Raw genomic sequence first — 25,205 nt, forward strand, 5'->3', positions numbered from 1 at the left:
AGCGGCGGTTACGGCGAGGAGGTCCCTATTCCTCTCTGCCTGGGCGGGCGGGTGGGGGGGGAGCTGGCTATCTGCGTCCCCCCTCAACTTCCGGGCCTTAGCGTGATCTGTTAGGCGGCGGCGGCGGGAGCCGTACCGGGGGGGGGGGGCTCTCCGTTTGCTTCCCTTGAGGCGGCGAGGCCTCTCCTCCTCCCCCCCCGTGGGTCCCCTCCCCCCCGCTCCCTTTCCCGCCCCCGAGGTTGTTTCTCTCCTCGGCCCCCTCTCAAAGGCTGCCTTCCTCTACGCCCAAGCCTCAAATGTCATTCATTTCCCATACATGGGAGAATATCCAGGTGGGATGGACAATTACGCAGTCACGACCATAAGTAAGAGAGATGGCCATAACCCTTGGAGCATGTGCAAGGTGGAAGTCACAGGCTTTATACAGAGCAGGTGCAAATGGACATGTAGAAATGTGGGTTGTGAAGAAACGAGGCTTACAGAATAAGTCCATGCCTGATTATCACTTGCACAAGTTAGAGTGTAAGAAAATGGTTAGCAACAGGATGGAAAGCATCTGTGCAATCACTGCTGCATTTTAAACAATCATTGAAACAGGCGCACCTTGCTGTACAGTATTGCATTTTGTTTTGTGGCCATGTGTCATAGGTTTCGGGCAGGGAAGGGACACAGGAGGGAACCTTGCTTTCAGGCAGAGATATGTGCAGGAATAACACCATGGTTTATTTGTATTCTGCCTTTCCATGTCAATGGGCATTTGATCTGCTTGTAGCTGGATCTTTGTCTGGTGATGAGAATGTGCAACAGGAAGCTGAAGTACATCATAAAATTGTAGAATTGGAAGGTACCCAAGGGCCATCTAGTCTAACCCCCTGCAATGCTATGTTGGAGGCCACATATGCAGATTCTTCTTGCTCTTGGTAAATATTTGTAGCCTGGCATTCTTCTTCTTTGGGGAACTGTACACGTGACCCGCTATGACTTGGCACCTGAGTAACACCCATCCCCTCCAGTACCACTGACAAGGTAGGGCTGTTTCAAAAATACCTTCCAGCAGAACTTTTCTATGGCCGTTGAGAATTGCATCTTGTTAACATGGAAGCTTAGCAAGTTGTTTTGTACAGAGCAATGACAGAGACCATCCATGTTTCAGTTGCTTTTGTGGTCAGGGACTGCAGCAACAGAAACATAAGATCTTTGTGGAAATGACTACAACTAGTTCATAACCTCTTTCGGCCACCTCACAAGGATGAAAGTGTGCTGGCTTCCTCAAGACTTCCCTGAAAACTGGAGAAGTCTCTTCTAATTGCCACCAGCAGACACCAACTCATCTTGCACCTCTACCCCTCTTCTCCTAAGGACACCAGAGAGAAAGAGGGCTTGATATTTATCCATAGCAATTAATTGACTGCACATCAGGCCCAAAAGTGAATGTTTGTTTCTGTTCAGCAGCAAGACTCAAATGTAACAGTAAAAAATGACAAAATGTATTGCCATTGGATTTGGCACTGCAGAATGGAAAATACATCAGTATTATGGCCAACATTTCTGAGGTTCTGCATAACTTGATAGTCATTTATAGATATGTATTTTCAAATTTAAATATGGGACCTCATGTAGAGCATGGGTAGGCAAACTAAGGCCCAGGGGCCGGATCCGGCCCAATCACCACCTAAATCTGGCCCGTGGACGGTCCGGGAATCAGCGTGTTTTTACATAAGTAGAATGTGCCCTTTTATTTAAAATGTGTCTCTGGGTTATTTGTGGGGCCTGCCTGGTGTTTTTTACATGAGTAGAATGTGTGCTTTTATTAAAAATGCATCTCTGGGTTATTTGTGGGGCATAGGAATTTGTTCATTTCCCCCCCAAAATATAGTCTGGCCCCCCACAAGGTCTGAGGGACAGTGGACCTGCTCTTTTGATCCCTCTTTGCTGACCCCACAGTGTTCATCTGTACTCCAGCTTTTGTAAGCCTCAGTGCCATAGGACATTTAATATTTATATTATTTGGCTAGCACCTGTGGCATTAAGCAGTTGTAAAATTAAGCAGTCTCTAGATGTGCTTACCATCACCTTGATCATTTTCTTTATGTTCTGCTGATGCGGCAATGTTTAAATTTTATGATGAAGCAAATTTTCAAGTTTTTTTTCCAGTGGATCATGAAATTGGAGTTGCACTGATTAATCTTTACTTTAATCACATTAGGTAAAGGTAAAGGGACCCCTGACCATTAGGTCCAGTCGTGACCGACTCTGGGGTTGTGCGCTCATCTCGCATTATTGGCCGAGGGAGCCGGCGTATAGCTTCCGGGTCATGTGGCCAGCATGACTAAGCCGCTTCTGGCGAAACCAGAGCAGAACACGGAAATGCCGTTTACCTTCCCGCCGGAGCGGTACCTATTTATCTGCTTGCATTTTGAGGTGCTTTCGAACTGCTAGGTTGGCAGAGGCAGGGACCGGGCAACGGGAGCTCAACCCATTGCGGGGATTCGAACTGCCTACCTTCTGATCGGCAAGCTCTAGGCTCATTGGTTTAACCCACATTGCCACCCGCGTCCCGCAAATCTCCTGCGCATCATCAATGGCTATATCATTTGTCAGGGAGATGAAAGTTACGTTGTTATTATCAGGCTCTGATTTCTACAGGTACTATAATTATAATTATAATAATTATTATTATTTATCATTTATACCCCGCCCATCTGGCTGGGTTTTCCCAGCCACTCTGGGCGGCTTCCAACAGAAAAAATGAAATAAAATAATCTATTAAACATTAAAAGCCAACCTAAACAGGGCTGCCTTCAGATGTCTTCTAAAAATCTGGTATCTGTTTTCTCTTTGACATCTGATGGGAGGGCGTTCCACAGGGCGGGCGCCACTACCGAGAAGACCCTCTGCCTGGTTCCCTGTAACCTCACTTCTCGCAATGAGGGAACCGCCAGAAGGCCCTCGGTGCTGGATCTCAGTGTCCGGGCAGAATGATGGGGGTGGAGACGCTCCTTTAGGTATACTGGACCGAGGCCATTTAGGGCTTTAAAGGTCAGCACTAACACTTTGAACTGTGCTCGGAAACGTACTGGGAGCCAATGTAGATTTTTCAAGACCGGTGTTATGTGGTCTCGGCGGCCGCTCCCAGTCACCAGTCTAGCTGCCGCATTCCGGATTAGTTGTAGTTTCCGGGTCACTTTCAAAGGTAGCCTCACGTAGAGCGCATTGCAGTAGTCCAAGCGGGAGATAACTAGAGCATGCACCACTCTGGTGAGACAGTCTGCAGGCAGGCAGGGTCTCGGCCTGCGTACCAGATGGAGCTGATAGACAGCTGCCCTGGACACAGAACTGACCTGTGCCTCCATGGACAGCTGTGAGTCCAGAATGACTCCCAGGCTGTGCACCTGGTCCTTCAGCGGCACAGTTACCCCATTCAGGACCAGGGAGTCCTCGACACCTGCCCGCCTTCTGTCCCCCACAAACAGTACTTCTGTCTTGTCAGGATTCAACCTCAATCTGTTAGCCGCCATCCATCTTCCAACTGCCTCCAGGCACTCACACAGGACCTTCACCACCTTCACTGCTTCTGATTTGAAAGAGAGGTAGAGCTGGGTATCACCTGCATACTGATGAACACCCAGCCCAAACCCCCTCATGATCTCTCCCAGCGGCTGCATGTAGATGTTAAGAAGCATGGGGGGAGAGGACAGAGCCCTGAGGCACCCCACAAGTGAGAGCCCAGGGGTCCGAACAGTCATCCCCCCCACCACTTTCTGAACACGGCCCAGGAGGACACTGCATGACAGTGCCCCCAGCTCCCAATCCCTCTAGACGGTCCAGAAGGATATTATGGTCGATGGTGTCAAAATCCGCTGAGAGATCCAGGAGAACTAGGAAGCAACTCTCACCTTTGTCCCTAGCCTGCCAGAGATAATCATCCAGTGCGACCAAGGCAGTTTCAGTCCCATGATGAGGCCTGAATCCCGACTGGAAGGGATCCAAATGGTCTGCTTCTTCCAGGCGTGCCTGGAGTTGTTCAGCAACCACTCGCTATATTGAACACATCAAATCTCAGCAGAACCATAGTTCTTTACTCTTTACACAATTTCACCAAATGTAAAGGAAGTCTGCTTTATTCCACCAACACCTTCAGTGTTTTGCACTCATGTTTCACCAATACTTTCTGAATTGAGGTGCCATTAATGTAATATTTTCTCAAGTGAGGTACCATTATTGAGGTACCACTATTCCTTAGCCAGCAGTGCAGCCATCTTTTAAAAGTTAAGCAGTTATCTTATGGAATCAGCAGCAGCAAAAGCTTGTTTTTGTTTTTTAAAACCTCTGGCTGTGTATCTAGTTCTCTTACTATCACGGGGCCTTCCTACAGGGAGCCTCCTCCCCTCTTGCTGACCAGCACTTCGCCCAGTGAGAGCAGCAGCAGTGGGTCAGGTGAGGGGAATCAGGAAGTGAGCAGGACGGAGATGTCAGGGCTCAGCGATATGGGAGAGCCCCTACGCCGCCAGGACCAAGAGGTGGAGGGGAGCAGGCAGCCCCTTCCGGCGCCAGAGTTAAGGCGCACCATGAAACGTAAGGTTGGGAGGAGGCGTTTCGGGGTGCCCAAACTCTTATGCTGGTCCCGTAGCTGGAAACGTCCACTCCCGGATTCTGTGAGTGACTGAGAGGTCATGCTTTTTTGGCTATCTGCACTGTAAATACCATGCACAATAAAACTCTTAAAGACAGAGCAGACTCGGACGTTGTTACTCAAGAGTAGCCGCCACAACACCCCTACAGCAATCCAGGAGTCCTTGAGACTGCTTTTGGGGAAAACGCCAGGATGAGCTCGGAGGAAGTGCAGAAGGCAGCACAGCAAGCCGCGCACGCCATGCCACGGGTGGTGGAGTTGGCACAGCAACTTGAGGCTGTGACCAAGCGGGCCGCGGAGCTCGAGGGGCACGCAGCGTTGCTGGAAGCCAGGCTGGATGAGCAGAGGAAGGTGACCCAATAGCCCGCCCCAGGGCCTTTGGAAGGAAGGTACCATCTCTGGTGCACAAATTCATCAGTGATCCGCGGCAATACTTGGGCTTTCGGACAGAGATAAATTATGCCCTGAAATTGCAGGAGGGGGAATTTGCCGGCGACCAGCAGAGGGTGGCCTTCATCATTGACCATCTGGAAGGGGACACGCGCGAATGGGTTAGATGTGGTGGATTATAGAATTGTCAATTCCCTGACTGAGCCTATAGAGTTCCCTATACCAAGAGTGGATGATCTGTTGAATGTGGTGAGAAGGGGAAATTTTTTTATAAAGTTGGATCTCCGCAGGGCGTACAACCTGATAAGGGTCAGGGAAGGAGATAAGTGGAAAACCACCATGTACCACCAGGGGGGTCTGGGGGCCTTTGAGTACCTGGTTATGCCGTTTGCTTTACAGGCAGGAAGTCTGTGTTTCTAAGCCTTCATACACCACACCCTGGGATCCTTGCTGTTCAAGAACCGTGTCGCCTTTTTGGATGATATTCTGATCTATTCAGAGAGTGAGGAACAGCACGTGAAGGATCTCAGGGCGGTGTTAGAGAGGCTCAAGGAACATCAGCTGTACGCGAAGCCGGAAAAGTGTGTGTTCCACACAGAGGTGGAGTTTTTGGGCTACAAACTGTCTGACAGGGGTTTGGCTATGGACAGGGCGAAGGTGAAGTCGGTTCTGGAATGGCAGAGCCCGTGAAACCGGAAGGATGTCCAGCAATTTATGAGTTTAGCAAACTTCTACTGGAAGTTTATCAATAATTTCTCCCATGTGACTGCGCCCATTACTGACTGTTTGAGCGGCAAGAAGAGTTTTAGGTGGACACCGGAGGCGCAGCAGGTGTTTGAAAGTCTTAAGAAAGTCTTTGCGTCAGAGCAAAATCTGTTACACATGGTGCCGGACGCACCCATCAGGGTGCAGGGTGCAGGGTGGAGACGGATGTGGGCACCATTTTGTTGCAATCGGACACCAACAGGGAGTGGAAACCCTGCGCCCTTTTCTCCCTCAAGCTAAACCAGGTGGAACAGAATTACACAGTCTTCGATCATGAGCTGCTTGCGATACACACTGCCTTTAAACAGTGGAGACACTTCCTCGTAGGGGCACGTCATCCCATCCAGGTGTACACGGATCACAAGAATCTTTAGTTTTGGAGAACTGCCAGGGTCCTCAACCAGCGTCGAATCAGATGGGTGAACTTTTTCTCCCAATTCAATTTTGCCATCCACTGTATCCCGGGGGAGCAGAATGTCAGAGCAGATGCACTATCCAGAAAACCCGAGTATATGGGGGATGAGGGTCCACCAATAGCCCGACACATGTTCCCACCAGGAAGCTGGACATGGGGTACAGTGGGGGGGGGAGCAGAACTGGTCTGGCGCACCAAATAGGACCCTTTTGCGCAAGCCAAGATGCGAGACTTACAGGAAGGGAAGGGGGAGGAGGAAGGTTTGAGGTGAAAGGGGGGGTTACTTTTTCGCCAGGGTGCTCTTTACCTGCCCAGGGAAGCCCTGCGGGGGCGCGTACTCAAGCAATTGCATGATAACTCCACAGCAGGTCACTTTGGAAGGGAGAAGACCACACAATTGGTCACTAGGCAATTTTGGTGGCCCAGGGTGAGGGAAGACATAAGGGAGTACGTCAGAGGCTGTGACACATGCCAGTGAGCAAAGGGGGAGCGAGCGGCACAAGCAGGGTTTCTGGAGCCTTTACCCACACCCAGTAGGCCATGGGAAGTGGTGTCCATAGATTTCATCACAGACCTGCCACCCTCAAGGGGTAAAACTGCGGCCCTGGTGATAGTGGACTTTCTGGCTAAGATGTGTCACTTTGTAGCATGTGCAGTGTTGGCGGAGAAGATGGCCCAATTGTTTGTGGAACATATTTTTAGGCTGCATGGGTTACCTTCAAGGGTGATTTCAGATCGTGGCAGGCAGTTCACTTTCCGTTTCTGGCGTAAGCTTATGAGCCTGTTACACATAGACGTGAGCCTTTCCACTGCGTGCCATCCCCAGACCAATGGCCAATCTGAGGGGGCAAATGCAATCTTAACAGCAGTACTTAAGATGCTATGTCAATCAGAGGCAGAATGATTGGGTAGATAGGTTGCCTCTGGCAGAGTTCGCATACAATAATGCGGTACATGTTTGACAGGAACCACGCCCTTTAATGCCAATTATGGGCAGGACCCACAAGCCTTTCCCGGGGGAAGGATGAAAGAGGGGGAGGTTCCCGCAGCAGAGGAATGGGTGGAAGAAATGGAGGTGATACACCAGCAGCTCAAGGAAAACCTGGAAAGGGCCAAGGAAGCCTATAAGAGGGGGGCAGATCGGTACAGGAGGCCAGGGGAGGTAATCAGGGAGGGGGACCAGGTCTGGCTGTCCTCAGAGGGACTCCCCACCCAGGGGCCACAAAAGAAGTTGGCTCCCAGAAGGCTGGGACCTTTCAAGGTGCTACAGCAGATCAACCCAGTAGCTTTCAAGTTGCAGTTGCCTGAATCCATGAGGATACACCCGGTATATCATAGGTCCTTGCTCTCCTCTTACAGGGAAGGGCACTGGTTCCAAAGGGAGGAAACGGGAGGCGCCCCCCCACCGTCCATGGTGGAGGAGGAACTGGACAATGAAGTAACAGAGATTCTGGACTCCAGGTGGGGAACTGAAGGGTTGGAGTACTTGGTAGCATGGGAGGGGGCTCCTGCTTCAGACAATGCCTGGGTACCGGTGGAAAGCGTAGAGGAGGAATTTCTAGTGGTACAATTTCATGTGCTATTCCCTCACAGACACAAACCGCCGAGAATGTGGGTGGGGGAGGTGTTTGCACCCACAGATAGCAAAGAGGACTTCAAAGGTTTCCTGGAGAGCGAGTCAGTGTGTGTTGAAGAAGAATGGGAAGAAACCCCACAGCCCTGAGGGATGTGGGGGTGGGAAGCAGTATTCACGGATGAGGGGGAGGGGTCTTTCAGAGGCTTCCCTAGTAGCTCACAGGAGGAAACAGACTGGCAGCAATTGTTCGCTGCTACTGATCCGGACACATCGTTTGAGGGGTTTCCACCTTTGCCCATGGGGCAACCTGCCTCGAGAGGGGAGGGGGACATGAAGGGAGGTGGATGTCAGGGGGCTTTCCTACAGGGAGCCTCTTGATTATTGATTATTGTAACTTGCTCTACGCAGGGCTGCCCTTGAAACTGACCCAGAAACTCCAGTGGGTGCAGAATGCCGCGGCGAGACTCCTTACGGGGTCCTCGCCGTGGGATCACATTCATCCAGTGCTTTACCAGCTGCACTGGCTCCCGGTGGAGTACAGGGTCAGGTTTGAGGTGCTGGTTTTGACCTTTAAAGCCTTATGCGGCTTAGGACCCTCGTACCTACGGGACCGCCTCTCCCGGTATTCCCCGCAGAGGACATTAAGGTCCACAAATAATAACATACTGGAGATCCCAAGTCACAAGGTGGTTAGACTGGCCTCGACCAGGACCAGGGCCTTCTCAGTACTAGCCCCGACCTGGTGGAACACTCTTTCTCAGGAGACTTAAGGCACAACAGGAGTTGTGATCTTTTCGTAGGGCCTGCAAGACAGAGCTGTTCCGCTTGGCCTTTGGACTGACTCAGTCTGACCCCGGTGTTACCCTCCTAAGGTTTTATCCTACAGATATTTAAATGAGGTTCCACTTGTAGATGCCTAATTTTAAACTTGAATTTTAACATTGTATTTAATCTGAATTGTTTCTTTTATGCTTGCTTTGATATTTTTGTTGTTAGCTGCCCTGAGCCCGGTCTTGACTGGGAAGGGCGGGGTATAAATAAGATTATTATTATTATTATTATTCCCCTCTTGCTGACCAGCACTTCGCCCAGTGAGAGCAGCAGCAGTGGGTCAGGTGAGGGGAATCAGGAAGTGAGCAGGGCGGAGATGTCAGGGCTCAGCGATGTGGGAGAGCCCCTGCACTGCTAGGACCAAGAGGGGGAGGGGAGCAGGCAGCCCCTTCCGGCGCCAGAGTTGAGGTGCGCAACCAAACGTAAGGTCGAGAGGAGGCGTTTTGGGGTGCCCAAACTCTTATGCTGGTCCCGTAGCCGGAAACGTCCACTCCCGGATTCTGTGAGTGACCGAGAGGTCATTTTTTTTTGCTATCTGCACTGTAAATACTATAAATACAATAAAACTATTAAAGACAGAGCAGACTCGGACGTTGTTACTCAAGAGTAGCCGTAACAACACCCCTACACTTACACATACATAAACTGCAAATTAACTGAGTTGTAGGATCCTACCCTGTCTTTAGTCACGTATACCAGAGCAAACTGCTAAAGCTATGAGCCATACAAACACTTGAGAATTGTTTGAGAATGTGGGAAAATCTGTGCAGGTTTGCAAGATGTGATTGCATATCATGGTGCATGAATGGATATTCCAAGCCAATCAAGAAGATTTGTGTCAGGACCTTGATTTTGTTTTGTATTTGTTATTATTCTTCGGAAGTGTGAGTATTAATTGTGAAAAGTTTGTGATTCTAGTTCAGAAACATCCAAGTCCCCATTCTTTTCTCATTCAAACCTGAAATTAATTCATGATGTATTTGCCTCCTTGTAAACTATGATGCAAGTAATTGTTTTCTTTTTTAAAAAGCCCAGTGTATCCACAGTTCTGTGAATTAATAATTTTGAAAAAATACTTTAAAAGTATAGTCAGTATACATTTTTAGTACAAGTGATCTCTGTATTGTTGGAGGCTTAGTTTCTGGATCAAATAAACCAAATGTGGATTTGATTCCTCTGCTTTTGCAGAGAGAGTCTGCCACTACTTGGCCTATGGAGATTGAAAGTAGAGGACTTCTCTCTTCCAGCATCAGGTTGGAAGGATTGGGAAGAGAGCTCCATTGCACAGCTTTCTGTTTAACAGTGCTGACAAAAGCCTTACTGAAATCAAGATACACTATGTCCACAGCATTCCCCTGATCCACCAAGCTTGTAACTCTATCATGAAAAGAAATGAGATTTGTATGGCATGACTTGTTCTTGAGAAACCCATGCAGGGTCTTGGTAATCACAGCATCCTTTTCTAAGTGTTCACAGACTGAGTGTTCTAGGACCTTTCCTGGTTGGTAGTTACCTGGGACTTCTCTCGCCCCCCTTTTGAAGATGGGGACAACATTTGCCCACCTCCAGTCCTTTTGTACATCTTGGTGCAGCTCATCAGGCCCTAGTGATTTGAATTCATTTAAAGTAGCTGGGTGTACCCTTACCACATATTTTTGAATTACATTTCACACAGATTTCTTGGGTATTTTCAGATATTTTCTTAAAATATCTCCATTACAAATTTCAAGATAATATCAAGTTGATGTCTATGTACTAGATTTTAACTTTTTAAAATGATACTTAAAATCCTTACATTTAAACTTTTTATAGTCATATGTTGTTGTTGCTTTGATGCTGTAACAATAGCTTAAGATTGGGTCAGTTTTAAGGGTTTAGTGTGGAGGCACCTGGAATTGGAAACAATTACTTGAAATTTTGGGAAGTCCCCCCCCCCCCCAATTTCCGTTCCTTTCCAGGTTCTGTTTACAATTTCATTTAAGATCTTTCTTTTGGACTAAAGGTAGAAAGGTTTTGGTTTTTTAAAATCGCTTTATGGACTAAACCCAGACATTAGTATCAAATAATGTAACATTTTAAGTTCTGGCATTGTGGCACTTGGAAATAAATTACGGTAGCTATATATTTACTGTACCCATGTGCTAGGATGCTTATTTTAGAGACGGATAACTTGCATGCTACATTTGAACTGGATTAGTTCCTGATGACATTTAAGATTCCCCAGATAATCAAAATATGCTATAAAATAATTGGCCACCATTCTTGGGAGCTTTTTCAAAAGAACAAAACTCTCCAATCCTGATGTATAGCAACTGACTACTACACATTCCTCCAAGAAAGAAACCCAGTGAAACCTAGACCCATATTAGGTGAGAAGAATTTGATTGGCTCATCTGGTTTGAGAGTTCACAGTTCTTCTACATTATTCCATGACCTGAAAAGGCAACTCTTCAATGTGAAAGGAAACATCCTCATTCTGAATGACCAGTAAATAATAATATTCTGTTGGTAGTTCCACCACTTTCTGAAGATTCCTTCTTTTGCAACTCTATAGGGTCTGCACACACCAGTCTCCAAGTGAGCTTGTATGTCCACAAGATGGTGCCCTTGTGCTGGGAAAAGTCCCATTCCAGGTTGATTCTGGACAAAGCTTGGGAAGATGGAACATCAACTGTTGTTCTGAAACTTCAGGAGGGTATGCCAATGCCTGGACAGATTATGTCCATGGTAATCCTCATATCTTTTAAAGATGGAATGGTGACAACTGGGATAGTGGGTAGACATTGGATAACTGCATTGAAAACCTCCAGACAATGTAGTAATTAATTGCTTTTTCTAGAGCGGATGTAATTGTTTCTGTGAAAGAAGTGAATTTCAAGATAAGTGCTTTTAGAGTCATCTTCTAAATAGGAAGGTAGCTGGTTACCTTCCAGTTTAGTAAAAATCTTACTTACTTAAAAGATTTGTGGAGGGGGCTACTAATTGAAAATTATCTTTAGCTACCAAGCGCTGTTGTTCTGCAGGTTGTGTGACTGTGTTTGGTCCTGCCTACTTCTGGAATTCCCATTCACTCCCACTTTCCATGGGAAGATGCAGCCCATCAAAAGAACTTCCCATCCCTGCTTTAGGAAGGATTATTTTTGGTTCAAATACAACTTAACTTTCTAAGCCACTAGTTGAATAGCTTGATATTATTTATTTTGACTAGATACCAGGGAGCCCATGTATATAATCCACCAACTTTTCCATGGTCAACTCATGGCTGAATTTATCTTCATTAGCAGAGTTCAAAACTTAGAATTTTTCCAAAGAAGCAAGAGTGCTTTAGTTAAAAATATATCTGGCAATAGCCACAAAAGTCATGAGTGTACCAATCAGCTTCCAAAATGTAAATGAACCCTTTTAATGAAACTTCGGGAGAAACGTTTGTGGGGGCAGACACTCACCACAGTCGTGTTTAAAGCTGTAGTTTGTGCTAAACCCACCAGGAAAGCTAAGAGGCAATGTGAAAAGCAGGAAACATTACTGCAATGAGCTGCTGTGCCAATTTTGAACAGCAACAGAGAATGTAAAAATATTTCCATCCCTGGTGCACAAAACTTAAGATTTCAGAGTAAATATAAATATGAAAATGGACTTTTACTAACATATTTACTACTACTGTGCCACAAAATTATTATACTTGAGTTTATATATTATACATAAACATGTGTACACATGTGATAATAGTGATATCATGGTAGTACAGTCTAATACTTAAATGATTAAGTACTTAACAAGGAAAAACCCCAGTAAGAAATAAATGGTACCTGATATTTAATTTATAAACTTATTATAATATTTGATATTTGCTTTAACCAATATATAACAGCCTCTCAATTTTTCAATGAATTGATCACTGAGTCTGCTCTCTCTTCTCTTGACTAAATTCATCAATTTTATCATTTGAAAACTCCACCCTCCACCAATACTCTAGATACCCAATCACCCAGTGCTGGAAAACTGGATTTCCCCCCCAGTTATAACCGATACATGAAGCTTTTAATAAATGTGTTATCAATTATCTATCTTTGGCATAACCAGGTTGGATAGCAAGTGAGCTCACTGGCAGGACATCTCCTCTGATTACCTCCATTTCTTTAATTACCACCATCTAAGAGGTTCTGGTTTTCAGACATGTTCTACATACACCCTTGTGCAAATTAATTGAAACAAACAATTTAGTTTATTTTACAAAACTCACATATACATGTACAAAACTCACATATACGAACATTATATTGTATCTGAAGAAGTGTGCATGCACACGAAAGTTCATACCAATGACAAACTTAGTTGGTCTCTAAGGTCCTACTGGAAGAATTTTTTTAAAAAAATTTGTTTCATATATGAACATTAGTAATGGATATGACCTCCACTATTTTTAAGCAGCATTTGAACACAGTTTGGCATGGAGTCTGCTAGTTTTGAACAGTCACTGTTGATTTTCGGATGCCTGTACCACACTTGAATCAGCGCCTGAATGAGCTTCTCCATAGTTGTACAGTCGTAAATCCATGGGATTTACGTCCGGGGAATTCCCTGGCCAATCAAGTACCTGTATTTGCTGCTCTGTCCTGAATTTCTTCACCACTTTCGATGTGTGACAGGGGGCTAGGTCCTGCTGCAATATCCCAGCCCCGTCAGGATACCTCTTTTCCAGCTCTGGAATAACTCTTTCGTAGAAGCTCAGTATATTGTGGTGAGCGCATCATTCCTTCTGTTGGCTGCAGGCTTCTGAAACCATAATGATCAACTGGCTTTTCGTGTTTTTTTGAGTACAGGATTACGAATAAGATAGAAAACATGCTTTGTTTCAGTTAATTTGCACAAGGGTGTACCTGCACTTCTGGTGTTCCATCTTCAACATAGATTGTTTGAACTTCTCTGAATAGAGTTGAGCTCTAGGAAGGTTAAGTACCAGCAAAGAATTAATCAATTAACAAAAACAACTAATGTTAATTGTTTGGTGTGGAACATTTTTCCGTAACTGTTTCCAAGTGTGCAGACTTGGTGCATCAATTGTAGATTTCATTATAAGACAAACATCCTACTCTCAGTTACTCCCCTCCAGTTGAATTATTAACTTATTGTTCCTCCTTGTCCTGAGGGTTCTTGGTGGTTTATAGAGTTTGAGAATTCTTGCTTAAACATTGAGAAAAACCTGTTTACCCTCCTTACTGAACAAATGGTTTAAAGCTGACTACATAAAGTATTTTAAGTGTACTTTACGTTATATCATTTTTCTGGTCTGCAATCTTCCAAAGTGGTGTTCAAAGTTTGAAGTGATAAAGATTATACGGTACCATCAAAGACATTAAACAGTCAGTAGGATTGAAATTGTATCTAAAACAGTCTGAAGTTTGCTTGGGGCTGAAAAAACTATAAAGTAGGTGCCAGTCAAATGTCTTTGGGGAGAGTGTTTGACAACTGGAAAGTTGACACCCTCTCACCAGTAGCAGCCCAGCCCAGCCCAGATGCTGGGGTCACCTGCTGGAAGTGCTCCACTGGAGATCTTATTGTTTGAGTCCATGAGGTAGACTCCATGAGGCAGCTGCCTTGGACGGTGGAATTGCATGGGGTGGTGTTTTGCCAGCCCCTGATGCCACTGCTGGATAACTGAGGAGAACTGGCAGTGGCTCCCAGCGAGATCTTGCTGGAAACTATCGCTGTTCAGTCCCAGTAAGTGAGGCTTTGCCGGGGGGTGGGGCGAATGACACCTTCCCGTTTGGCTTCAGACAGCAAAATGGGATTGGCTGCCCTGTGTTTGAATACATGCAAGCAGAGTTGCATACATGCAAGGGGGTGATGTTCTCTATATTTTAACACCTGGACACATGATCTCCCTCTTGGAACCAATCCTTATAAATCACAATACAAAGTTCTACCCACTTAAAACCACACCTACCTGTCGATCTTTAGTAAAGTGTGAATCAAAAACACTGTGTGTTTTTTATTATAATTTAGATGTAAACTGAGGAGGGAATTTCAAGGACATGTTTATCACTTGTTATTTCAGAGATTAAAGAGAAAGAGGATTATTAATGAATGGTAAAGATTTATAAATGAACATCTTATATTGTTCTCTAGGTATTTCCAGGAAAATGGATGATGACGACTTTGGAGGTTTTGAGGTATGGAGCTAAGAAATAGTCTGTAAGCATTCAGTTAATGCAGTGTTAAACTAACTTATTAATGTTTAATCTTAAATAATTAAATTAAAAGTCTCTTCTTAAATAAAGCCACTTCCGCTTTGCAAGGTGGTGTTGCGGACAGTCCCGTGCCCTCCCGTTCCCAGCCCCTGTGCGATTGGGGGAATTCTGGGCGCGTCATCAGCCAGACCGGCCAATCTGGGCGGCCTGGGGGTGTGGCCTGTTGCATTTAAACAGGTGCGCGGCCGGGGTTTTCTCAATTCCCCGCTTCCAGCTTCAAGGGCAACCCAACATAGAATGCACTGCCGTAGTCCCAAGGAGCATGGCTACCATGGCACCCATGTAACAGTTGTGGAAGAGGAATCATGTGGAGGTTGCAGCAATAGAGATGTGATATCGCAATGAGCACCGAGTGGGAAATGTCTTCTGTTGTTGCCCATGTGACTGGATTAACATAATGGAATCTCTCATTTGCAGTCCCTTCACATTGAGCCGGGGCGGTGGGGAGGGATTTAATATCTTCAAGCGCATGGCAAAAACATGTTTAAACTAATATGGTATGCAACAATGTACTGTACAAGAAATGTAATGTGCTGATCAGGACGTGGTGCTGGAAAGTCCACGTCTTAAACACTAATAATATGCCTTGTATTTTCAGGCCGCCGAAAACTTTAAGGATGGAAATGGTGAACCCCCAGTTACTTCTCCAGCTATTCCTTGGGCAGCATTTACTACAGGTAGAGAGAACTAGCAAAATCAGCTTTTACTTTACCAGTTTAAATTAGGGCATCTGGAATATGTCCATGAACTCTGAACCCTTTTGTTGTTGTCCATGGCTACTATTGAAATGACCTTGGAGACTATTTATAGTGTAATTACTGTAATTTTAAAGCATACTCCTTGATAAATGTACATTTGTAACTTCTCTATTTAGTGCTAGTTTGCAGTTTCGTTACTGAAAAGCAACAGCTGTCATAAACATTTTTGTGTGGGTCTGGTGCTACTGTGAAAGTCTAATGTCGAACATAATGTATTCTGTAGCTTAATGCTTCTGACATTGATAGTCATTTCATCTTAAATGGATAGAATTTAAGGAATGGATTTTTTTGAATGCAAACATATACCTACTTGACTTACTCTTTTTAGTTGTTAACCATAATTTACAAGAAGAGGCAGTGTTAGCATTTGTACAGGTTTTATGCTGATTTATCATATTTGATACCTTAAGAATCTTTTGCTTTTACTATTGGCATGAATTATGTAATTGGATGTGAAATTCATTCTAGTATTTCCACTATATATTTCTAATTAATTCTGGTCCTAGCAATAGTTTAAAGCTTTGATTTTATTTGATTTATTGTATTTCTGTGCCACTTTTCATTCAAAGCAGCTTACAAACAATAAGTAACAATAGCATAATAAAACAGAGAATAAACATTACAATTACAACATAAGTCATATGATTAACAAATCAATATAAAACAATAGTTACAAAATAGCAACTAAAAGCTACTGTATTTTTCGCTCCATAAGATGTACCCGACCAAAAGACGCACCTAATTTTTAGAGGAGAAAAAGGGAAAGCCCTGTTGTTGTTGTTTTTGGGATCAGCTCAAAGTTGTGCAGCTTCTTTTGCAAATGGGAAACGGCCCGTTTTGGGGGGATCAGCTCACAGTTGTGCAGGTTTTTTTTGCAAAGGGGGAAGGCTCCATTTTTTTGAGGATCAGCTCACAGTTGTGCAGCTTACCTTGCAAAGGGGAAAAATCCTGTTTTTATGGAGTTCAACTCACAGTTGTGCAGCTTCTTTAGGAAAGGAAAGGAAAGGAAGCCATTTCTACAGTTTCCAGACAGATAATCTAATCAGACAGTCACATGTCATAGAATCATAGAGTTGGAAGAGAGGGCAAGGGCCATCCAGTCCAAACCCCTGCCAAGCAGGAAACACCATCAAAGCATTCCTGACATATGCCTGTCAAGCCTCTGCTTAAAGACCTCCAAAGAAGGAGACTCCACCACACTCCTTGGTAGCAAATTCCACTGCCGAACAGCTCTTACTGTCAGGAAGTTCTTCCTAATGTTTAGGTGCAATCTTCTTTCTTGTAGTTTGAATCCATTGCTCCGTGTCCGCTTCTCTGGAGCAGCAGAAAACAACCTTTCTCCCTCCTCTATATGACATCCTTTTATATATTTGAACATGGCTATCATATCACCCCTTAACCTTCTCTTCTCCAGGCTAAACATACCCAGCTCCCTAAGCCGTTCCTCATAAGGCATCGTTTCCAGGCCTTTGACCATTTTGGTTGCCCTCTTCTGGACACGTTCCAGCTCGTCAGTATCCTTCTTGAACTGTGGTGCCCAGAACTGGACACAGTACTCCAGGTGAGGTCTGACCAGAGCAGAATACAGTGGTACTATTACTTCCCTTGATCTAGATGCTATACTCCTATTGATGCAGCCCAGAATTGCATTGGCCTGTTTAGCTGCTGCATCACACTGTTGACTCATGTCAAGTTTGTGGTCTGCCAAGACTCCTAGATCCTTTTCACATGTACTGCTCTCAAGCCAGGTGTCTCCCATCCTGTATTTGCCCAAGTGTAGTACTTTACATTTCTCCTTGTTAAAATTCATCTTGTTTGCTTTGGCCCAGTTGTCATTCTGAAGTGTGATCCTGTCCTCTGGGGTATTAGCCACCCCTCCCAATTTGGTGTGATCTGCAAACTTGCTCAGGATGCCCTCAAGCCCATCATCCAAGTCATTGATAAAGATGTTGAATAAGACTGGGCCCAAGACAGAACCCTGTGGCACCCCACTAGTCACTACTCTCCAGTATGAAGAGGAGCCATTGATGAGCACCCTTTGGGTTCGGTCAGTAAGCCAGTGTCAGGAGTATGGGCAGGAGTTAGGCTCTGGGGCCTTTAGTGCATTGCAGGACTGGGGCCTGCCTCAGCTTGTGCTGGAGAAGCAAGGCGTGGCCACACAGGTGAAGATCTCAGCTTGTGCTGGAGAGGCAAGGAGTGGTCACTCAGGTGAGGCCACTTGATACTTCACTGCACCTGGTGGCAGGAGCTGGGAGGGATAAAAGCTCAGCATTTCCCTTCAGCTCTTTGCCACAGCAACGCTATCCCTGCCTGGTTGCATCTGGCCTCCTGCTCCTTGGACCCTTGCCTTGTTGCCGCCGTGCTCCTTGGACCCTTGCCTTGCCGACGTCTTGATCCTTGCTCCGTGGACCCTTGCCTTGCCGACGCCTTGATTCTGGCTCCATGGACCCTTGCCTTGCCGACGTCTTGATCCTTGCTCCGTGGACCCTTGCCTTGCCGACGTATTGATCCTTGCTCCGTGGACCTTCGCCTTGCTTCTTGTTCCTTGATCCTTCGCCTTGCTCCTTGCTCCTTGGACCCTTGCTTTGCCTTCGTCTTGCTCCTCGACCTGTGGACCGTCACCTTGCTTCGTGTTCCTTGAGCCTTCGCCTTGCTTCGTGTTCCTTGAGCCTTCGCCTTGCTTCTTGTTCCTTGAACCTTCGCCTTGCTCCTTGGACCTTCGCCTTGCTTCTTGTTCCTTGAACCTTCGCCTTGCTCCTTGCTCCTTGCTCCTTGGACCTTCGCCTTGCTCCTTGCTCCTTGGACCTTCGCCTTGCTCCTTGCTCCTTGGACCTTCGCCTTGCTCCTTGCTCCTTGGACCTTCGCCTTGCTTCTTGTTCCTTGAACCTTCGCCTTGCTCCTTGCTCCTTGGACCTTCGCCTTGCCGACGCCTTGCTCCTTGACTCCCAGACCTTCGCCTCTGCCTTGCTCCTTGACCCTGCGACTGCCTGCTGCTGGACCCTCAGCCCTGCACCTGTTCCTGCTTCTACACCACCATCTTGCCTCTGGTCCTGACGCCCGCCGACCGGACCGTGACAGCCAGTTACAAATCCACTGAATGCTAGCATTGTCTAGCCCGCATTTTACCAGCTTCTTTACAAGAATACCATGGGGCACCTTGTCAAAGGCCTTGCTGAAATCAAGATAGGCTACATCCACAGCGTTCCCTTCATCTACCAGGCTTGTAATTCTGTCAAAAAATGAGATTAGATTAATCTGACATGACCTATTTTTCAGAAACCCATGCTGACTTTTAGTGATCGCAGCGTTCCTTTCTAGGTGCTCACAGACCGTTTGCTTAATGCTTAATTAGTCTGTGCACATTACCTTATCGGAAACTCCATGATGCAGCCAATCCCTGTGCAGCTTGCTGTAAGTTCTGGCCAGCTGATTGGTGCTCACCGAAGGCTTTGCTTGCCAAGGAACACTTGGGAGTGCACTTAAGGCTTCTGCTTCTTCCTTTGCCGCTTTTACTGCAAATGACTTATCAGATTATCTTTGGGAAGTACAGAAACCAGATGGAAAAAGGCAGGGCTTTCCATGTTGAGCAATAGCATACTCCACTCCATGGTTTCCTGTGCCTCATTTGTGGCGTTGCTTCCTGTCACCTTAACAGCATTCTAACCCCCTTGATCCCTTTTCACTCCTTCCAGTCTCATGTCATTCCAGTAGTGGCTGTAAAAAATCAAACAGTCTTTGGAATACAGTTCAGAAACAGTACATCTGTGCATATAACCATTAAGAAATAGGATTCCACTGGTGCAGGCTTTGTGGTTTTTGGCATGCAGTGTCTTGCTTGCGCATAATGAGAACCTAAGAGACTAAGACACACCTGTGTCTATTATCCCAATCTTGCAACAGATGGGGAGGAGATTCAGGCATGTGCTTTGGGGTGCTTTTTGGGTCTGGGAAAAGTCAGCTCAACCATGCATTGCGATGAAAAATGCGGGAGGCCAGGTTTTTCTCCATTTCATATATGTGTATAGTAATGAGATTTTTTTTAGAATTAATCTAAAAATGAAACCTGTGATACTTGAAACTGGTGTTATCAGGGCACAGGTCAAAATCTTACACAGTCATACGTTGTGTGCAGAGCTTGATTTGTAGAGCCCTGATATCACTGCTGGTAGTTAGACTACAGCTGTCACCCATTTAAAATTTAAACAAGACTCTTAGCAGACTTTAAATCTGTATAAACTATGCTTCTGAAGAGGAAAAAGAGGTAAACTGTGCAGATCTATTGCTGTAATGGGGATAGAATTAGATAGATAATTCTGTGACCATACAAAAGCAGGTATAACAAACGCACAAGCATAGGAGGAGGTAGGGGTGAGTAACTGGAGGAGTAGGTGTGTATCTCACATATTAGCAGAATGCGGTGGGACCCCACCATGACAAGATTTTCTTATGTGGAGGCCAGTAATGTCTAGACATGTCAACATAGACATTGGGTAGCTCTGCTTAGCATCCATCTTTCAGGCCAACAGTGTCCTTAACTTTTCTCCAAACAGTGGTTCTTTGGTAGCCCTCTCAAAGCTGGCACTTTCAAAGGAAGGAGTAGAGAGTGAAATGAATGAAACAAATGATAAAATAATTTACATCTTTTATTATTCATTTTATTACCTCTTCATAAACAGTATTTTCTTGAGACCTATGGTAAGCCTAAAGGCAGAGGATCTTAGCGGTGTGCTAGCAAGAAGATTGCTATCTCCTGGCATCTTTCTCAATACATTCCTCAGTGGGGCAGAGGCTTCAATCCTTGCCAGCATGGAAATGCTGGAGGCTGCAGCAAAGGATTATACAGTCAAGTACTCGAGCTATCTGAGAGATTATTTCACTCCCTCTCCAGATCGAGTAATCCAGGAAAATATTAATGCCTGTCTTGGCAATTTGGCATCTTTTAGAGATGCAGGGCACTTAGGGGCTGGTGTAGACAAGCAGTTCCTCTGCAAATGACTTCAACTGGTATGAGTATTGCAAGCATTTTCTAGCCTTCTCATTTTGAAAGTGCTCTTGCAGGTGTCATTCATTTGCTTACCATTGGAAGAAATATGTGGACACAAACCCATTCTCCAACTCAGGGACCCATGTATGCAAAAAAATCAACCATGGCGTACATTAACCTAATGACATCTAGAATGTGAACAAATTTCTCGCCCTGATCTGGCCACAGTGATCCATGCGACGGTCACCTCCAGGCTTGATTATTGTAACTCGCTCTACGCGGGGCTGCCCTTGAAGCTGACCCAGAAACTCCAGTGGGTGCAGAATGCCGCGACGAGGTTCCTTGCAGGGCTTCTGCCGTGGGACCATAATCATCCAGTGCTTTACCAGCTGCACTGGCTCCCGGTGGAGTACAGGATCAGATTTAAGGTGCTGGTTTTGACCTTTAAAGCCCTATGCAGCTTAGGACCCTCGTACCTACGGGACCGCCTCTCCTGGTATTCCCCGCGGAGGACCTTAAGGTCCACAAATAACAACATTTTGGAGATCCAGAGCCATAAGGTGGTTAGATTGGTCTCAACAAGGACCAGGGCCTTTTCAGTACTGGCCCCGACTTGGTGGAACGCTCTCTCACAGGAGACCAGGGCCCTGCGGGATTTGACATCTTTCCGCAGGGCCTGCAAGACGGAGCTGTTTCGCCTGGCCTTTGGGCTGGACTCAGTCTGATCCCTACGTTTTCCTCCCTTATGGTTTTGATTTGGGCTACTTTAAAATGAGGCTGCATTTTGAAAATTTTAAATACAAATACTTAACCCGTATTTTATTTGTTTTTCTTTCTTTTACGTCTTACTGTAATTTTACTGGTGTCAGCCGCCTTGAGCCGGTTTTGACTGGGGAGGGTGGGGTATAAATAAAAAATTATTATTTATTTATATAAATGAATTTGGCTTTGCATATTGCCAAATCATTGTTCATCATAATGCCAAAGAAAATGCAGAGCATCCAACATTAATATTGCTTTGTCAGTATGCATATAATAAAAACACTAGTGTATTTCAGCCCGTTCAATAACGGGCGCTAGAACATCCTGGGGTTCGGAGAAGCGCTTGCGCAGCGCTTCTCCGAACCCTGGGACCGGTCATTGCTGTCGGCGGCAGGGGGACAGGAACGGAGGAGGAGAAAGCGCTGCTTTCTCCTCCTCCGTTCCTCTCCGCCAGCCGCCGACAGGAAGGAGGCATCCCGGGGTTCGGAGAAGCACTTGCGCAGCGCTTCTCCGAACCCTGGGACCTGTCCTTTCTGTCGGCGGCAGGAGGACAGGAACTGAGGAGGAGAAAGCGCTGCTTTCTCCTCCTCCGTTCCTCTCCCCCAGCCGCCGACAGGAAGGAGACATCCCGGGGTTCGGAGAAGTGCTTGCGCAGCGCTTCTCCGAACCCTGGGACCTGTCCTTTCTGTCGGCGGCAGGAGGACAGGAACGGAGGAGGAGAAAGCACTGCTTTCTCCTTCTCCGTTCCTCTCCGCCAGCCGCCGACAGGAAGGAGACATCCCGGGGTTCGGAGAAGCGCTTGCGCAGTGCTTCTCTGAACCCTGGGACCTGTCCTTGCTGTCGGCGGCAGGAGGACAGGAACGGAGGAGGAGAAAGCAGCGCTGCTTTCTCCTCCTCCGTTCCTCTCCGCCAGCCGCCGACAGGAAGGAGGCATCCCGGGGTTTGGACCTGTCCTTGCTGTCGGCAGCAGGAGGACAGGAATGGAGGAGGAGAAAGCGCTGCTTTCTCCTCCTCCGTTCCTCTCCGCCAGCCGCCGACAGGAAGGACGCTGGACACAAACGCCTACCTCGCCGCCGCTGCTTCGCGGCCTCCCGCCACTCCTCTCACGGGCCAGGGAGGGTTGTGAGGAGGAGGCCTCCGCCGGCCTCCACCCTCGCTTCCCTGACGTGCTCTGCAGTGAGGCAGTGTCCGGCCGGGAGTGGCGGTTGGAGGAGGCAGAAGGGGGGGGAGAGTGCGCGCGTGCAGTCTCTGCTGCCCAATCCCTGTGTCCCTGGAGCACATGCCCATTAGCGCGGAAAACGGGACACACGGAAAACTTGGACGCAGAGACACTTGCACTTTATTATATAGGATTAAAAGGCAGGTATTCTCCAGTTGAGAGTCCTTGCTCTTTATGTAATTCATCATCCAATGCTGACCTGGAGCTGTCCACTTTGACCAAAACTATGTCCATAATGTTTGATACATATACGTTTATCTTTGATGTCTGGTGACTGGTGAATAGCAGCTGTTTTTCTTTAATTCACATTCCCCATCTCATATTGAGCCCAACATATTGTCAGGCTTTGGAGAAACGGCTCCCTCCCCCTCTTTGGCCGTGCATCAGCAGAACAAAGCAATTAGAGTCTCTTACCAGTTTAAGAGTGTTTAATGATCAGAGCAAAAGAACAACGCAGCCATTCTCGGAATAAAGGTGCTCCCAATTAAACTTCCCTCCTACTTCCCCCCGCCCCTGTTATCTTCGTCACTTCCCCCTTCTTGCAACCTGATTTTGCAACCACTGAGCCTTCTGCATAAGCAACCTTATCAGCTCTCCTTGCCCTTGGAGATATAGGCTGGACTTCCTGACAGTAAGAGCTGTTCGGCAGTGGAATTTGCTGCCAAGGAGTGTGGTGGAGTCTCCTTCTTTGGAGGTCTTTAAGCAGAGGCTTGACAGCCATCTGTCAGGAATGCTTTGATGGTGTTTCCTGCTTGGCAGGGGGTTGGACTGGATGGCCCTTGTGGTCTCTTCCAACTCTATGATTCTATGATTCTAGCGAAGGAGAGTCAGTTATCTCTCTTCCTGTTCTGCTTCTCCTAGCTGTTCCCCACTCAGCTCTGCCCAGCTGTTGTTTTCTGAACTATGTCCCTCTGCAAACCAATTCTCTAAATCTATAGACTGCTCCATTGTTCCTGGGCAGCTTCAGAATCCTGGTCAGAAGCAGGAAGAGGGGGAGGTTCCCACCATTGCTCATTGGAGCTGTACTCCTCAGTCTGGTCTCTGACACATATAGTACGACAAATGTGGTATTATGAATGAAAAGCAACATTTGAAATTCACTGTGTAGTTTCTACCTAGTATCAGGTTGTTCTGTCTTGGCAAAATAGTCAAATTTGAAATTGTTTTTTAAGTGTAAATATAAATTGGGGGGGGGCATAGTAATACATGGTGTGCGAAGCAATCTAGCCCTAAATTTTCTCCACAGCATTACCTATTTTTCCATTGTAAAATTCCTTCCTTTAATTACCAAGTCCCTATTTTTTTCATCTCTGATAGATGTTGACTTTCAGAAATAAGTGTATATTGAGCTTGCTTTTTCATGTTTCCTATGTAGCACCTGAAATCCATGTACCTTCAACACTTTCTGCTGAGGTTCTTCAGGAGTCGTCTTCCACTAATGTCAGCTTTGTCTCTTCTGATCCATTAATTCCTTCAGGTGATGATATGGTGATAGATGGTCAGCCATCAACCAACACTTTAAATTTAACTGATCTTAAAGAACAGGTAAAACGTGCCTATTTTTATCCTTTATGCACAAGATAGATAGATAGATAGATAGATAGATAGATAGATGATAGATCTTTATTGCGGTCACCGACAAGCACAGTAATTTACATTACCCTATTAATGTTTAAAATATTTTAAAAATTTTTAATAAACTAAAATAACTTATCTAAAAGGGATCAATTAACCTTTGATCCTTATTTTTATATTGATTATTTACTTTGCACTATAAATTAGGATGGAATCTGTCTGGCTCTATTCAGGAGTTAATTTAAGTACTTCCTGTGTAGGCGCACCGGATTTTGATAGCGTTTGCACATAATCTTGCCACCATAGCGGTGACCTTTGGATTAGAGTCTGAAAGGAGCCATTTAATTTGCAATTCTTCAGATCGTCCAGGTAACTCGTCAAATATCTTTAGGGTAGATTCGTTTTGGAGGTCTCTGTAAAAGGAGCAATGGAAAAATACATGTGCGGTGGTCTCTATTTCTCCAGAACTGCACGGACAGAGTCTGTCTTCTTGGGGAACTTGTCTAAACTTCCCATATAGAACCGCTGACAGCAGTATATGAAACCTGGCCAGAGTAAACTCCCTTCTGTGTGATGGTATCTCTAAATGGGTTAGATAATCAGCTGGACGTGCGAGATATCTTTGGTCTTCCGATATCGGGAAAGATGGAACTTTATTTAAATCATTCTGCCTCTCAATGTCAATTATTCTGTGTTTGAATATATTTTTGGCTATATTGTAATTACAGGAGATGAGGTGGGTTTATTGAAGGCCTATAATTTGTAACTTATTTTCAATGGCTCTAATCCATGGTGAACGATAGTTTTCTTTCAGTATCAACGGGACTAGGCCCTGAGGATTGTGATGTAATTTCAGCCATAGATTGCACACTTGTATCCAGATTTTTGCCTCCACCCGTATCATTCCTGTTTCTAACTGTAAGGTGGCATTTGACACACAGGGAGGTGTTTGGAGAGCCGCTCTAATAAACTTTGACTGGACTATTTCTAATTGGATTAAACTTGGGATAGGGGAACTTTATGCACAAAATTGATATTAATCCACA

At 45.8% G+C, this 25,205-nt stretch overlaps 1 protein-coding gene across 9 annotated transcripts in view; it reads left to right on the top strand.

The window, feature by feature from the left end:
* Nucleotides 1–25,205, top strand: part of CCDC91 (coiled-coil domain containing 91) — a 108,614-nt gene that overhangs the window by 55 nt on the left and 83,354 nt on the right. The window contains exons 1-4 of one of the 9 annotated variants that reach the window (XM_035137620.2): nucleotides 174–11,305; nucleotides 14,740–14,783; nucleotides 15,460–15,538; nucleotides 23,960–24,129. In XM_035137620.2, coding sequence (XP_034993511.1) covers nucleotides 11,209–11,305; nucleotides 14,740–14,783; nucleotides 15,460–15,538; nucleotides 23,960–24,129 — 390 coding nt within the window. In that variant the 5' untranslated portion in view covers nucleotides 174–11,208. Of the gene's footprint in view, nucleotides 1–173; nucleotides 11,338–14,739; nucleotides 14,784–15,459; nucleotides 15,539–23,959; nucleotides 24,130–25,205 lie in introns of those variants that run through there. The other 8 variants (XM_035137615.2, XM_035137622.2, XM_035137619.2 and 5 more) reach the window with 8 other exon arrangements.

This window comes from Zootoca vivipara, chromosome 5 (assembly GCF_963506605.1).
Source record: "Zootoca vivipara chromosome 5, rZooViv1.1, whole genome shotgun sequence".
Classification (NCBI taxonomy): Eukaryota; Metazoa; Chordata; class Lepidosauria; order Squamata; family Lacertidae; genus Zootoca; species Zootoca vivipara.